Source organism: Rhipicephalus microplus, chromosome 1 (genome assembly GCF_043290135.1).
Source record: "Rhipicephalus microplus isolate Deutch F79 chromosome 1, USDA_Rmic, whole genome shotgun sequence".
In the NCBI taxonomy this organism is placed as follows: domain Eukaryota; kingdom Metazoa; phylum Arthropoda; class Arachnida; order Ixodida; family Ixodidae; genus Rhipicephalus; species Rhipicephalus microplus.
In genome coordinates this window covers 64,210,346-64,223,755 of record NC_134700.1, presented here as the reverse complement: position 1 = coordinate 64,223,755, position 13,410 = coordinate 64,210,346, and the positions used below count along the sequence as shown (strand labels likewise).

Sequence of the window (13,410 nt, the reverse complement as noted above, 5' to 3'; positions counted from 1 at the left end):
AAGCTGGCGGGTAGCTAAGTGGCATTTCTTCAAATTCAGCTGCAGTCCAGGCTCCGAAAGACAAGCCAGGACGCTTGCGAGGCGGCTGAGGTGGGAGTTGAAGTTCTTCGAGAAAACGACGACGTCATCCAAATAGCACAGGCATGTGTTCCATTTAAAGCCTCTAAAGACGTTGTCCATGAGACGCTAGATGGTGGCAGGCGCATTACAGAGGCCGAATGGCATGACGTTAAACTCGTACAATCCGTCAGGCGTTGCAAATGCAGTCTTGGAGCGGTCGGCTTCATTCATAGGGACCTGCCAGTAGCCGGATCGAAGATCTAAGGAAGAAAAGAACTCTACTCCTTGAAGGCAGCCGAGGGTGTTATCTATTATGGGCAGCGGATAAACATCTTTTCTGGTGATCTTGTTAAGACGCCTGTAATCAACGCAAAATCTGATGCCGCCATCCTTTTTTTCACCAGTACAACCGGAGAGGCCCAAGGACTGTTTGAAGGTTTCATTACACAACGTCGAAGTATATTGTTCACTTATCATCAATGACACGGCGTTCAGCGTGAGAAACTCGATAGGGGTGCTGGCGCAAAGGTGCATGGCTACCGGTGTCGATTTTGTGAACGATGGCAGACGTGCGACCCCAAGAAGGTTAGCTATGGTCAAATCAGATCTGAAGCGATTGAGTAAAGCCAGGAGTTGGGTGCGCTGAGCAGCGGGAAGTTTAGTGTCAATCGATGGGGAAAAAACCTCCGGAGATGATGTGGGAGTGGTATCAGAGGTGATGGTGTTTAAGTGAGATAATGACAAGTCATCAGGTAGTTGACTGGATGAACCAGAATCGATTTACTCAAGGTGACCGAGGAGTGCACCGCGAAATAATATGGCCGGGGAAGGAAGCGAGTTCGTTATATACAGGAGCCACGTGAGTTTTCTACGGTGACAACTGCGAATCGGAGAAGGAAGCTTTGCTTTTGCGAGAGCCGAAGGTGTCGGAAGGAATAAAGAGGGCGGTCACAGAGGGTGCGTCGTCGCAGAAGAGTGCCACATGAACACAGGATAGAGGAGGGATGTGAGTGTCCGCGGCTACGGTGACTCGGGAATATAGCGGCTTGAAAGAAGGTCATTCAGACGTTGGCGCTTCACACAGGGGCAGTTCACACATCGTCGACAACTCTAGTTCTGCACGCGCACAGTGAAGGACGGCATGATGAGCGCAAAGGAAGTCCCAGCCTAAGATGATATCGTGTGAACAGGGGGAAAACACAATGAATTCGACTACATACAAAATATTTTGGATGACCAGTTGAGCTGCGCACACCGCAGAAGGTTGGATGTGATGCGCAGTGGCCGTGCGGAGAGAGACATCGGAAAGCGGCAGCGTAAGCTTCTTCAACTTGCGGCACAGTTCAACACTTAGCACAGACACGGCAGCACCAGCATCAACGAGCGCTTTCGTAGGTACACCATAAATTTGCACAGTTATTTCATTGGCAGGTAAAACCGGAGGCCTTGAAGGTTTGGATATGTGCGCAGCTCTTGCCTCGGGAACTGCAATGGTCAGTTTTCCGTTTGGGTGGGTGGTGATGTAGGAAGCATCGGAGAAATAGAGCGGTGCCGTGGTGAGGGCGACCGATTTCTGTCGAAGCCGCGTCGACGTGGCGGCGACTGATCCGACGTGGGGGGGGGGGGGACGAAGACGGTTGTGGTGGCTCTGGACGATAGGAGTCGTAAGTCGCCTCACCAGCTGTTAGGTTGTAATCCCGAAGACGGCAGTAGCGTGCTACATGACCAAGAAGCTGGCAGAAATAGCAACTTGGCCTGTTGTCTGGAGTGCGCCAAGGGTTTGTTGATGGTGGTGTGGGGTGGCGAACAGGAGGTGGGTGGCGACGGGTAGGTGGACTTGCTGCGTAGAGGGGACGGGGCTGTTTAGCAAGATCCGTGACGGTTGGTAGCGACGGCGGCGATCGTCTGGCGGCCTCAGCGTAAGTGAGAGGGGCGGAGATAGGCGGAGGATTGTATGTGGGAAACAGGGCGTCAGAAACTTGCTCTTCGATTCCCTTGCGGAGCGTTGGGATCAGCGTGTGCGCACTGGTCGGGACGTACGGCACAAGAGACAATTAGCGCGAAACTTCTTCTCGGATAAACTGCTGGATTTGCTGCATTAACGTGGTTTGTTCGGAGGAAAGAGCGCCAGTGGTTAACCCAGATGTAGAGGTCATGTCGAGGTTTGACGTCGAGTAGAAATCTGCTCTCTCCGCAGCTCGTCGAAACTCTGACAGTGCTGAATAAGTTGGGTGACGGTTTGCGGGTTTTTCGCAACGAGCATGTGAAAGGCGTCGTCCTCAATACCTTTCATGATGTGCCGTATTTTGTCAGTGTCACACATGTCGGAATCGATACGACGGCAGAGGTCCAGAACATCCTCAATATATGAGGTAAAGGTCTCGTCTGAGCACTGTGCGCGGCAGCGCAGGCGCTGTTCGGCGCGGAGCTTGCGAACAGCGGGTCGGCCAAAGACTTCTGCGAAGTGCGTCTTGAAGGTTGACCAAGAGAATATTTCCGCTTTGTGGTTGTTAAACCACAGTTCTACCACACCCGCGAGATAGAAATTGAGGTAAGCGAGCTTATCTGTGTCATCCCACTTATTGTGGGCGCTTACCGCTTCATACTGCGACAGCCAGTCTACGGCGTCTTGGTCATCGGTCGCGTTGAAAACCACTGGATATCGCTGTCGTGGCATTCCGGAACAGGTGACAGATGGGATTATCACTGCAGGGGGCTCGGTCATGTTGTCAGGCATTGGCTAGGCGAGGAGCTGAGGTAGAGTCCGGGAACGGAGTTCCAGTTTGAGACAACCAGCACTCTCCACCAAATGTAAGAATACTGTTAGACGCACGCCGGGGTGGAGCAATCGTTTATAGGGCCTAACAGCACCGAGACAGCAACCAGCGGTTTCAGCAGCAGCTGCAGCAGCACGAGCCTTCGCTGCAACAAACGTCTTCTTCGTCGTTTTTAGAGCCCGTATTTGTCACTACAATATATATATATATATATATATATATATATATATATATATATATATATATATATATATATATCAATGGGCCAGTTAGTCTTTGTGAAGGTATGGGATATGGCACAACGGGAGCGTTGTCAACAAGGATAAATATATTTATTTCCCAACAGTTTCGGGAGGGGTCCTCCCTTTATCAGGGGATGAGTTATACTGACACGAATTTCCAAACTTCGTTGCTGCCGCGTCCCTCTCGCCTTGAAGCATGTTTGCGAGAGTGAGAGGGAACTGGAAAAAAAGGGGGGGAGAAAAAAATAAAAAGAAAGAAAAGAAAGAAAGTAAAAAAGAGGAAGAACCACTGTCAACACTGACCACTTGATGACCATTGAAGGAAAACGGACGAAGATTAAAGGTAAAAAGAGCCGACCGACCCATTAACGGGAGACCCTTCCTTTACGCACGCCGCATGCCGACCGACCCATTACGGGGAAACCCTTTCTTTACGCACGCCGTCACGGACCCTCCCGGCACCGCGGCGACAATCTTGGGTGGCCCGACACACGTCGAGAACTGAACAGCACGTGATAAGAAACGTATGTGGACGTACACGGACAGTTGGTTTCGTTCTCAGTGTTGACAGTGGTTCTTCCTCTTTTTTCACTTTCTTTCTTTTCTTTCTTTTTCTTTTTTTCTCCCCCCCTTTTTTCTATTTCCCTCTCACTCTCGCAAACATGTTTCAAGGCGAGAGGGACGCGGCAGCAACGAAGTTTGGAAATTCATGTCAGTATAACTCATCCCCTGATGAAGGGAGGACCCCTCCCGAAACTGTTGGGAAATAAATATATTTATCCTTGTTCACAACGCTCCCGTTGTGCCATATCCCATACCTATATATATATATATATATATATATATATATATATATATATATATATATATATATATATATATATATATATATATATAGGGAGAAAGACAAAGAGAGAATAAAAAGCAATTTCAGACAGAAAGCTAGCACTTTCATGACAAAATGATCGTTATCACGCACACACGCAGCACAAAAAAAAACGCACGAAGACTTCGCGAATCGAACAATGATTTGCAACAGAATCGAAAGTTGGGCTAGTTGGATATGCATGGTCCTCTTCCTTGTCCTCTCTTTCTTTCTGTTTATTCGTGCGCTTGAACTGACAGTTATACGAAAAATGATGGTGACGGCATGATGCTATTTTGAAAAATGCTTATGCAACTCATCAAGAAATGCTTGACGGTTAATGTCAGATGCCATACTGTCGAGAAGACCATGAACAATAGCACGGGGAAGTGCTGATGATTTGAAAGCGTCAGTTGATCCACTTATGCGTTTAATGCGATATGGATTACGTAAGCAGGGTGATATGCGTGAAGATGCTTCCAATGATAAAGGTAATGCATTCACGCTGGAGAGACATTTATGCAATAAATTTGAAAGTATAACGATGTACATTTAATGACACAAGGGCTATATAATCTTTGATCTGCATTATGCTGCGAAGTGGACATATGAAGATTGTTGGGTCTTTGCTTCCCGGAACAACGATATAAGTATGAAACAGTATGGTGCAGAACATGAGAAATTTTCACCTTTAGGGGTTGTTTAGTGTGCTCAAAAATCCAACTGCATGAGACTCTAGCATTACACCGCCATCACAATGCGGCTGCGGTGGCCAGGATTCGATCCCGTGACCTGCGGGTCATCACTTGAGTACCGTAACCTGGGGATCACCTTGGGAGCCTGAAGGAAAGACCACAGGCATATTGCTTCACATGTTCATTGTTCTTCGCTTTTGTCCTGTCGTAAATGGCTCTTTTTCTGTATTAATTGCATTGAGTTGTTCCAAAGTGCACAGACGGACGAGATCTGTTACTCGGCCGCTTCAAGCAGAGTGAACGATGGCGTTCGCGTTGGCCGTTAAACTAAGATTCAGCTCGAGTAAGTTCTAGAGCAAGCTGCAGAATAAGCATGAGTGTTCGCGTCTTGCACGCTATCTGAAGAGAACAATCTACAATGATCGCAAACCTTCTCGAACAGCGAGGGTCAGTTTGCGTTGAGCATTGCTGACAGACTGTGTGGGACAAAATCAAATAAAAAATAGGTGAAAATAAGAAATGCGCGTGGCAGTGTTATGAGTACGTCGCTGATTCTGAGACAACAATGACATGAGGATTCTGCATGGTAAGCTGAAAGGACATTTTGAGCCGAAGCTATTATAGCTTGTGGCCAGCATGATGACTAAGGTTCATTTTTCAGATCAAAGCTTTCGCTGGGTTGGCACCGTTCTACAAGTTGGGACACCTAAAAGTACCGCCGTTAGCTGCGTTTTCACCTTATGCCGAAGCACCATTGGTACGTATAAAATCCACTTATTTGTTTATTGACTTGATCTATTGTTACAATTAAAGCTTGACTGCCTCTTGGGTCTTTCCGTGCCGAACGTCACAGACAGCGTGCTCAGCCTGTTCATACTTAGAAAAAAGAAGACGATTGAGCTTTGCCTAGAATATAACGCAATAGCATAATATGGCGTCATGGGTATCGCCTTCTCAATTGCTAGCATCGCTTCGGTGCATGCCTCAGCCACGCCGTAAGGAGATAAACAGCTAGCCGCTTACCATTATCCGTGTAGAAGTGTCCTGGAATATCAACGGCATGTGGTTGTTATGTGCCAGCAAATGCTCTTCTGAATATGGGTTTTCACGTGCTCCAAATTATCGTCATAATGTGTCCTGCTGGGAATCAGTGAAGGCCCGGCAACGCGACCTTAAAGCGGTGGTGTAACGAAATTTCTAGGCTATCCTAAAACCGTTGTGGGTTCGCTCTGTATGCGAGGAATCTCCACACGAAAGGTCGGACAAAACAAACGCGTAGAATATGATAAATGCGAAGCATTTCTTAGCGAACTTCGGTGACTTTGAGCGTATCTATCTATCTATCTATCTATCTATCTATCTATCTATCTATCTATCTATCTATCTATCTATCTATCTATCTATCTATCTATCTATCTATCTATCTATCTATCTATCTATCTATCTATCTATCTATCTATCTATCTATCTATCTATCTATCTATCTATCTATCTATCTATCTATCTATCTATCTATCTATCTATCTATCTATCTATCTATCTATCTATCTATCTATCTATCTATCTATCTATCTATCTATCTATCTATCTATCTATCTATCTATCTATCTATCTATCTATCTATCTATCTATCTATCTATCTATCTATCTATCTATCTATCTATCTATCTATCTATCTATCTATCTATCTATCTATCTATCTATCTATCTAGCCGCCTACGACTTTTAGCTTTCCTGGCCGTGTCGATAATGATATCAATACCAAACTTGGTATGGCTTAACATCACTGTATGAAGAACACAATTAACTAGTCATAACATGAAAATCGTGACTTGTATGTCATGAATGTCATGATTTGCATTTCATGGTCCTGAAGCTCTTGCGGTGGTTTCGTGTACATGGCATGTTGCCAAACTGGTATGGTATGGCATGATTGCATGGCATACACAAGTGAAATACCCTAATATGAAAGTGATGACATGCGTATCATGTAACAACATGACTACTTGCCACGCTCATGGTGTGCTCGCGACCGTTTCGCTAGCGTCACATATACCAAATTTTGTATTACGATACGTGAATGGATGACGAAGGTATGTGACTGGTGCAAACATGATACGCATAAGAAGCATGCCATGTAACAACATGACTACATGCCACGCTCATGATGCGCTGGTGGCCGTTTCGCTAGGTTCACTTATACCAAATTTGGTATTACTGGACGTGAATGGATGACGAAGGCATGATAATTTTGCCAACATGATAAACATGAGATGCGTGTCATGTAACAACATGACTCCATGCTACACTCATGATGCGCTCGCAGCCGTTTCGCCAGCTTCACATGCACCATACTCGGTATTACGCGACGCGAACGGACGACATAGGTAAATGCCACATCCAAACATGGTAATCATGACTTGCGTCTCCTGTAAGAACATGACTACAAGTCACACCCTTGATGCGCTCGCGACCGTTTCGCTAGCTTCACATGCCAATGGAAGACGAAGGTATGTGACTGGTGCAAACATAACAATCATGAGTTGCGTGTCACGCAAGAACATAAATACATGCCACCATCAAGGCGTCAATACATTTCGACATGACGTGGTGCGCATGCTCGCCGGCGTTCATTTCGTCGCGTCACGCCAGGGTTGCCACGCCAGGCGCCAGTCCTGCCATATACTCGTAGGTGCGCGCCGCGCTGCGATGCTTTGACGCATGCGCGTTTCAGTGTGTCCTTTGTCCCTCCGTCTCGAAAAGAGGGAGACTCAGTGTTGTCTGGGTAACGCATCGGTATAAAGTAATGTTACTCTATGGCATCGGCGCGAAATGCATCATGTCGCATTTCGCGCTGTTTGCTATCGGGCCGCGCCGATGGACGCTGGTCGTGCCTGGCGTCAGGCTATAGAGTGGCCGCATTTTCCTAACGTAGTGTCCCTGTGCCCAGCCTGCGTGCGCGTCAACGCTCCATTGGAGTATATTGAGCCCTTCATGATGCACTAGCGGCAGCTTTGCTTGCTTCACATATGCAAAATTTGGTGTTACGTGGCGTGAATGGATGTCGAAATATATGACTGTTGCAAACATCATTACCATGACACGCGTGTTATGTAAGAATATGACAACATACCACGCTTATAGCTGCTCGCAGCCGTTTCGCTAGCTCCACATAAGCTAAATTTGGTATCACGTAAAGTGAATAGATGACGAAGGGAAACGACACATCCAAGTATGATAATTATGACGTGAAAGTGATGTACGGCCTCATTTACCTCCATCTCGTAATGTTGTGCTGATATTAAAGTGAAATATCAACATTTTTCACTCTTGCTTCGCATATCATCGACCCCAGTGTACGTGGGATCTGTCAATTTTTTTTCTTCACCTTTAAAAGTGCAGCTGGATGCGCACTCTTACGATCTAGACCCATTGCTTGCGCAGCAACACTGACGTTTCAGAATAGGAGAAGCAACGGCAGTTGTCCTGACGTCACACCATATCTGTCATGACGAGTGTGTTGGCGTCCCTTGCAGAGAAACTGCGCATCCGGCAAGGACACTGGGTGCTTTTGAAGAGACGCTCGACGCGTCCTTGTCCGTCAGAGACGCCGCGCGCGTCCAACAGCGGGGCTGCCGCGCGCTCCTTTAGCGTATCAGCTCCTATAAAAGGCCGGCGCATCTAGCGTCAGGCGGCTTCCTTGTCCACGTTCTGCACATACGCTGTAAATATAAATGCTTTGTTTCCTTCTGGCTGCCTTTTGCCTTGCCACTGCCTGGATGCTACTGCAGCTGGCCATGGCGACTGTCAGCGCGTTTGTTTTGCTGGCGGTTGTGTGACACGTGCGTGTGAGAGCACACGAAACTCAGAATGATGTGCGTCACAGCTTCGTGTGGTCACGTGGCAAAGCCACCTATGCATCGACGTCACTTCCTAACTGGGGGCCGCAAAACCGAAACCGAAAATGGTCCACATAGGTAGACCAATATTAAACTAATTACCGAAAATACAGGAATCTTGGTGCGTGTATCATGCTTCCTGGAGCTGAAGAAAACGCTTGCAGCAAAAAACACGCATTCCAAAAGTTTAGTGTCACCACCCCTTAGAGCAACAAGTGAGCCTGTCACAGCTTTTCACTTTGTTGGTGCTTTCGCTGCTTATGATGATGACCATTATGCCCGAGTGGTTTGCGATCAGTAGGTATTCAAAAGACACTCTATTGCTACTACCCTATTTCGAAACCTGGCGCTATTTTACCCTTTTATTACAAAGTACTGCATGGGTTAAGGAGACTGCTTCCGCAACGTGATATTAAAATACGTGAGGCACATGTAGCTTTTTTCCAGCAGCTGTTTTGCAATATAGCGTGGATCCATGGTACAATGGCTGCTTACCATGCCAAGTGTCTGTGTTCAATTCTCAGTCTGGCTAGAAAACTTTTATTATTTTATTTTCAAATTTTTTGGGTTTTTGGTCACGGACAAGATTATGATTCTCTGCTCGCAACCATGACTCTCTCACTAACATCATGCCAACATGGGAATTTCCGTGAAACGACGTTTTTCACACTATTGTGTGTAAATGAAAAATAATCAGTTTGGAGCAATATTTGATCTCCATGGTATCTTTGCAGGAACCAAAATGTTTTCCCTTAAAAGTTAAAACTTCCTTAAAAACGCAAAACTACACAAAGCACCCCAATTATCCGCTGTCTATTAAAAATGATATAGCGCCTTTTTATCCAACCCTATTGGCGTTCATCATTCTGTCTCACGATATGCTTTGCCATGGATCAAACGGTGATTTTCTTCTCGATTGAACAATTTTTTGATAAGTTCTGCGAAGAAAAAAAACAACATAATGCAACAACATCGCATACTTTAGTTGAAAATATTGATATGAGACTTTCGTCAAAGTGGTAAAGAGAAAAAAGAAGTTGCAGCGTTCTGGGCTAGGCTTTTCTTTTGCAATCATTCCTTATCCCGCCAGTAAAGTAAATACATCTCACTGTAACAGGATTGATGGACAGTGCTGGGTATCGTCTGAGAGCCCCAGAAAAATACGGCAGAAGACACACACGCGAGATTCACCAAAGCCACAGACTCGCAGGAGTTCTACCTCTACCAGTTATGAACCCTAACGGTGATATCCAACTACTTGCGCCAGCACCCTGGACAGCATTACAGGGAGCTGCAATTTTCCTCTGGGAAACTTGGACAGGACTTCGAGAAATGGCTCAACACTATAGGCGGGTGAGTCTGTGAAACAACAGGGATACATACTACCGGACAGAGGATCTACGTACCACGTTTCCTTGAGGGAACCGCGTTGATGTGGTACGATAACCATGACGAGAATCGGACTATGTAGGCGAACTTTGTTGACGAAATCAAGAAGTGTTTTGGCGATCCAGCTATGACAAAGTAGCGTGCTGAGCAGACCCTGAACGAACGTGCTCATGTCCCTCAGGAGACGCGTACCATGTACCGAGAGGAAGTTCTCAAGCTGTGCAAGCGTGTGGACCCACTTATGACTGATAAGGAAACTGTGGGGCATATCCTCAAGGAAATTGTGGAGAATATCTTCCAGTATATGATAGGAAAAGCTGATTTGCAGTTGTCGAATGACATCAGCCAACATCGTCGAACATCTGAGGCTCTCAAAGCTCGACACACTTCGGTAAATTTGAGTCAGCTCCCCAATGTCACTAGAATCGCGGGTATTGATGTGGGCACTCCGCCCGGCAATCTGGCGTCAACAATACGACAAATAATCTACGAAGAACTTGATCGGCGGGACGCTGTTGTGAGGTCGACATCAGAAGTCCACGGATTTTTCACGCCATGCGGCACCCAACTCGTGTCCATCAACGCTTTGGGCTTCGACGATTCAAGGATGACCGTAACGTCGCGTTGTCATGCTCATATTTATAAGCCGCGAAACGACTTTGTTTCAAGGTCACCCGCCGGCATGGCAGTGTAGCAAGATCAACCCACTTGCCATCCTCACCAGTGAGGGGTGCCTAAACCACCTGTGTGCTTTTACTGTGGCGTTCACGAACATATGAGTCGTTTTTGCTCGGAGTGGCGTTGGGACTCTCTTGCAATATCAACGAGCCCCAGCATTCCTACGGCGCTCAACTACTCGGGGAGACCATCGCTGGCCAACGAACGGCTGCTACTGAAACGACTTCTGTCGGGCCATCTGCAGTGATTCGCCTGCTTCTGTGCAGCGTGTGACGCCACCAGCCTCCCGCCTGCTTCGGTCACCATCACCAGGTGGTCGGCAGCTCGCCTCTCCTCCTCCGACGAGACTCCATGGCCGATGGATGTGAGGTCGCCGGACAATTGTCACTGTGTGCATATATGCCTCCGCTATTTTCTATGCTACAGATTACAGTCAATGTTCTTATAGATGAAGTTAATTTCCTTCTCCTTGACTAGCTTCTACACTACTTGAGGAGAGAAGATGTTTGAGGTTCGGAATGGGTCCCCTCGATGACTCGAGTGCACGGTGGCAGCGCGAAAGAAGCGCCGTAGTCTGGTAAAGAGACGCTTTATTGCAGCCTCAGGCGACCGCATGAGTCCAAGCCCGAACCTCCACTCTCCCATTTCATATTCAAGCATTCTCTTTTCAACCCTCTGTTGAACAAAGGGTCTTCACACAAACCAATCACACGTTGGGACTTGCATCATTGTAGTGAACGAGTGACGTGCCTCGCACTCCCGGGTAGCGGTTGCATACTCTGCTTTTTTATTAGACGTTCCACAAATATATACAATCACAGTGTTGCCAGTGTTGCCAGTGGATCCAGTGTTGCCAACTCAAACACAGAAACCAAAACTACAGGTTGTTGCGCAAGCCACCTCCGTGATCCCACCGCTGACCTCCGCTGTTGCGAACGACGGACCGATCCCGCCGAAGCCACCACTGTTGCGAAAGACGGCGACGCCAACACGGTCCCGATGGCGCCACTGCTTCCAACTCCGCCGGGAAGGTCACCAGCCATTTGGTAGCGTATGTTTATCAGCTCGCGACTGCTTCTGCGCAGAGCTGATAAGACGAGCGGACGAGACGACGGTGAGTTAAACAAGGTTTATGTACAGCATATATACAGAGGCGTTACAATTTCGGCACTGGGGCCGACAGAGACTCGAAGAGCCGAGCTCTCCTCTCTAACACATAGGTCAGCCTTTCGCCTAAGACCGCTGACTCACACACATGTCGGCACTCCGACATGGGGACTCCTCTCTCGTAGGACCTCCGATCGCGACGCGCCGCAGGGCTTCTTTTATTTACACCGGGTCCAACCAAAATGTCCAATCAGAAGCGCCGCTGGTCGTCAGGGCAGATTCCGCCAATGGGGGTCGCCGCGCCATGCGTCAGACCACCAGACACGCGGACGCCGGCTCGCTGTCACGCGCGCAGCTGACTCAATGCACGTGGGCCAGGGAGGCGCCGCGCGTGTTCACTCCGTCGAGTTGATCGCGCCAGGCGGACTGCGGGCTGGCCTTGACCCAGATTGCCTTTTTCCGAGGCACGGACGTTTGACGAGGACTCGCTGGCATAACAGCACCCCCGCCGCCAGACAATGCACCGGAAAGACGAGCTGCTTCCACGGGGCTCGGATGTCAGGTGCGCTCGTTCGCCAGGTCCCTCCAGGTTCGCCTCCAGGGCCATGGGGAGAATACAGCTCCAGACTGTTCCGGGAACACATCCCATTTTTGACGACGGATCCCAGCTCCACTGGCTTGTCGCCACAACTTGTCGACCAGCTTCACTCGTCTCTTCTGACCATCTTCGGTTTCAGCACTTGTCGATGGTTCTGCAACTTGCCAAGAACGGTTCGACAACAGACAACACACGACACAAGCAAGCGCCTTCGGTCACCCGACAGAACACCAGACAAAGTATATTACAACATATACCTATCTACGTGTCTATCGGAATTTTGTTCCCTCTACATCAAGAGGCACATGTGGGACAAAAGACTCTTAAAATGACAACTCAATTTTTTTTCCCACGTACAACAACGTAACGAATTAGAATACCACAAAGTAGGCCCCTTTAGATTACTCTGAACGAGAGCGCTCAGCCCAGGTCGTGATGAGGTCAAAATTTTGCCCCGAATCGCCAGCCAGAAACCGAAAGGTTGAGAAGTTACTAGCTGGAACGCACTGCTCAATGCACCTGCATTAGCGTTTACATTTCCTTTATTTTTTTTTGATAGCGAACGTCAAAGTTGCGCTGTGGAGCAACATGCTCCACTTCAGTAACCGGCCACTTTTAGGCGACGATACCTATGCGGCACCAAGAGCGGCTCACACTTTCGACGTTGCACAGGGGAACAACGATACGGCTTGCTACTGATTGACTCCTCACCGCTTAGCTCGATATCGTGTTCGATCACCGTCGTGTCTCCGGGACGGTCCGACAACACATACCCAAACTCGGAAACAATCTTTCTCAGGTCCTCTTTCTCAGGTCCTCCTTCACTTAAGCTAGGCTCTAGGTTTATCTGCTCCCGGATTACTTTCGATCCCCCTTCGATCACCTCACTAGAACTAAAATTTTCTGCTTCCTCTTCCTCTGAAGCCTTCAACAGCTGATTTACGACCGCTTGATGTTGAACATTGGGTTTCATCAAGTTGTAAATTTTGTTCTGCCGCCTTCCTACTTGCACCTCATAAGTTGTATCGCAAGGCTTCGATAATACTTTGGCGGGCCCTTCCCAATCAACCTCAAGCTTGTTCCTTTTGGATGGCTGCAGC

General features: G+C 47.8%; 1 protein-coding gene across 2 annotated transcripts in view; it reads left to right on the top strand.

Moving 5' to 3' along the window:
* LOC119177993 (lipase 3) overlaps window positions 1–13,410 on the top strand; it is a 293,263-nt gene that overhangs the window by 157,461 nt on the left and 122,392 nt on the right. For both annotated transcript variants that reach the window (XM_075870167.1, XM_075870165.1), the window contains exon 5: window positions 5,301–5,396. In XM_075870167.1, the coding sequence (XP_075726282.1) occupies window positions 5,301–5,396 (96 nt within the window). The remainder of the gene's footprint in view (window positions 1–5,300; window positions 5,397–13,410) is intronic.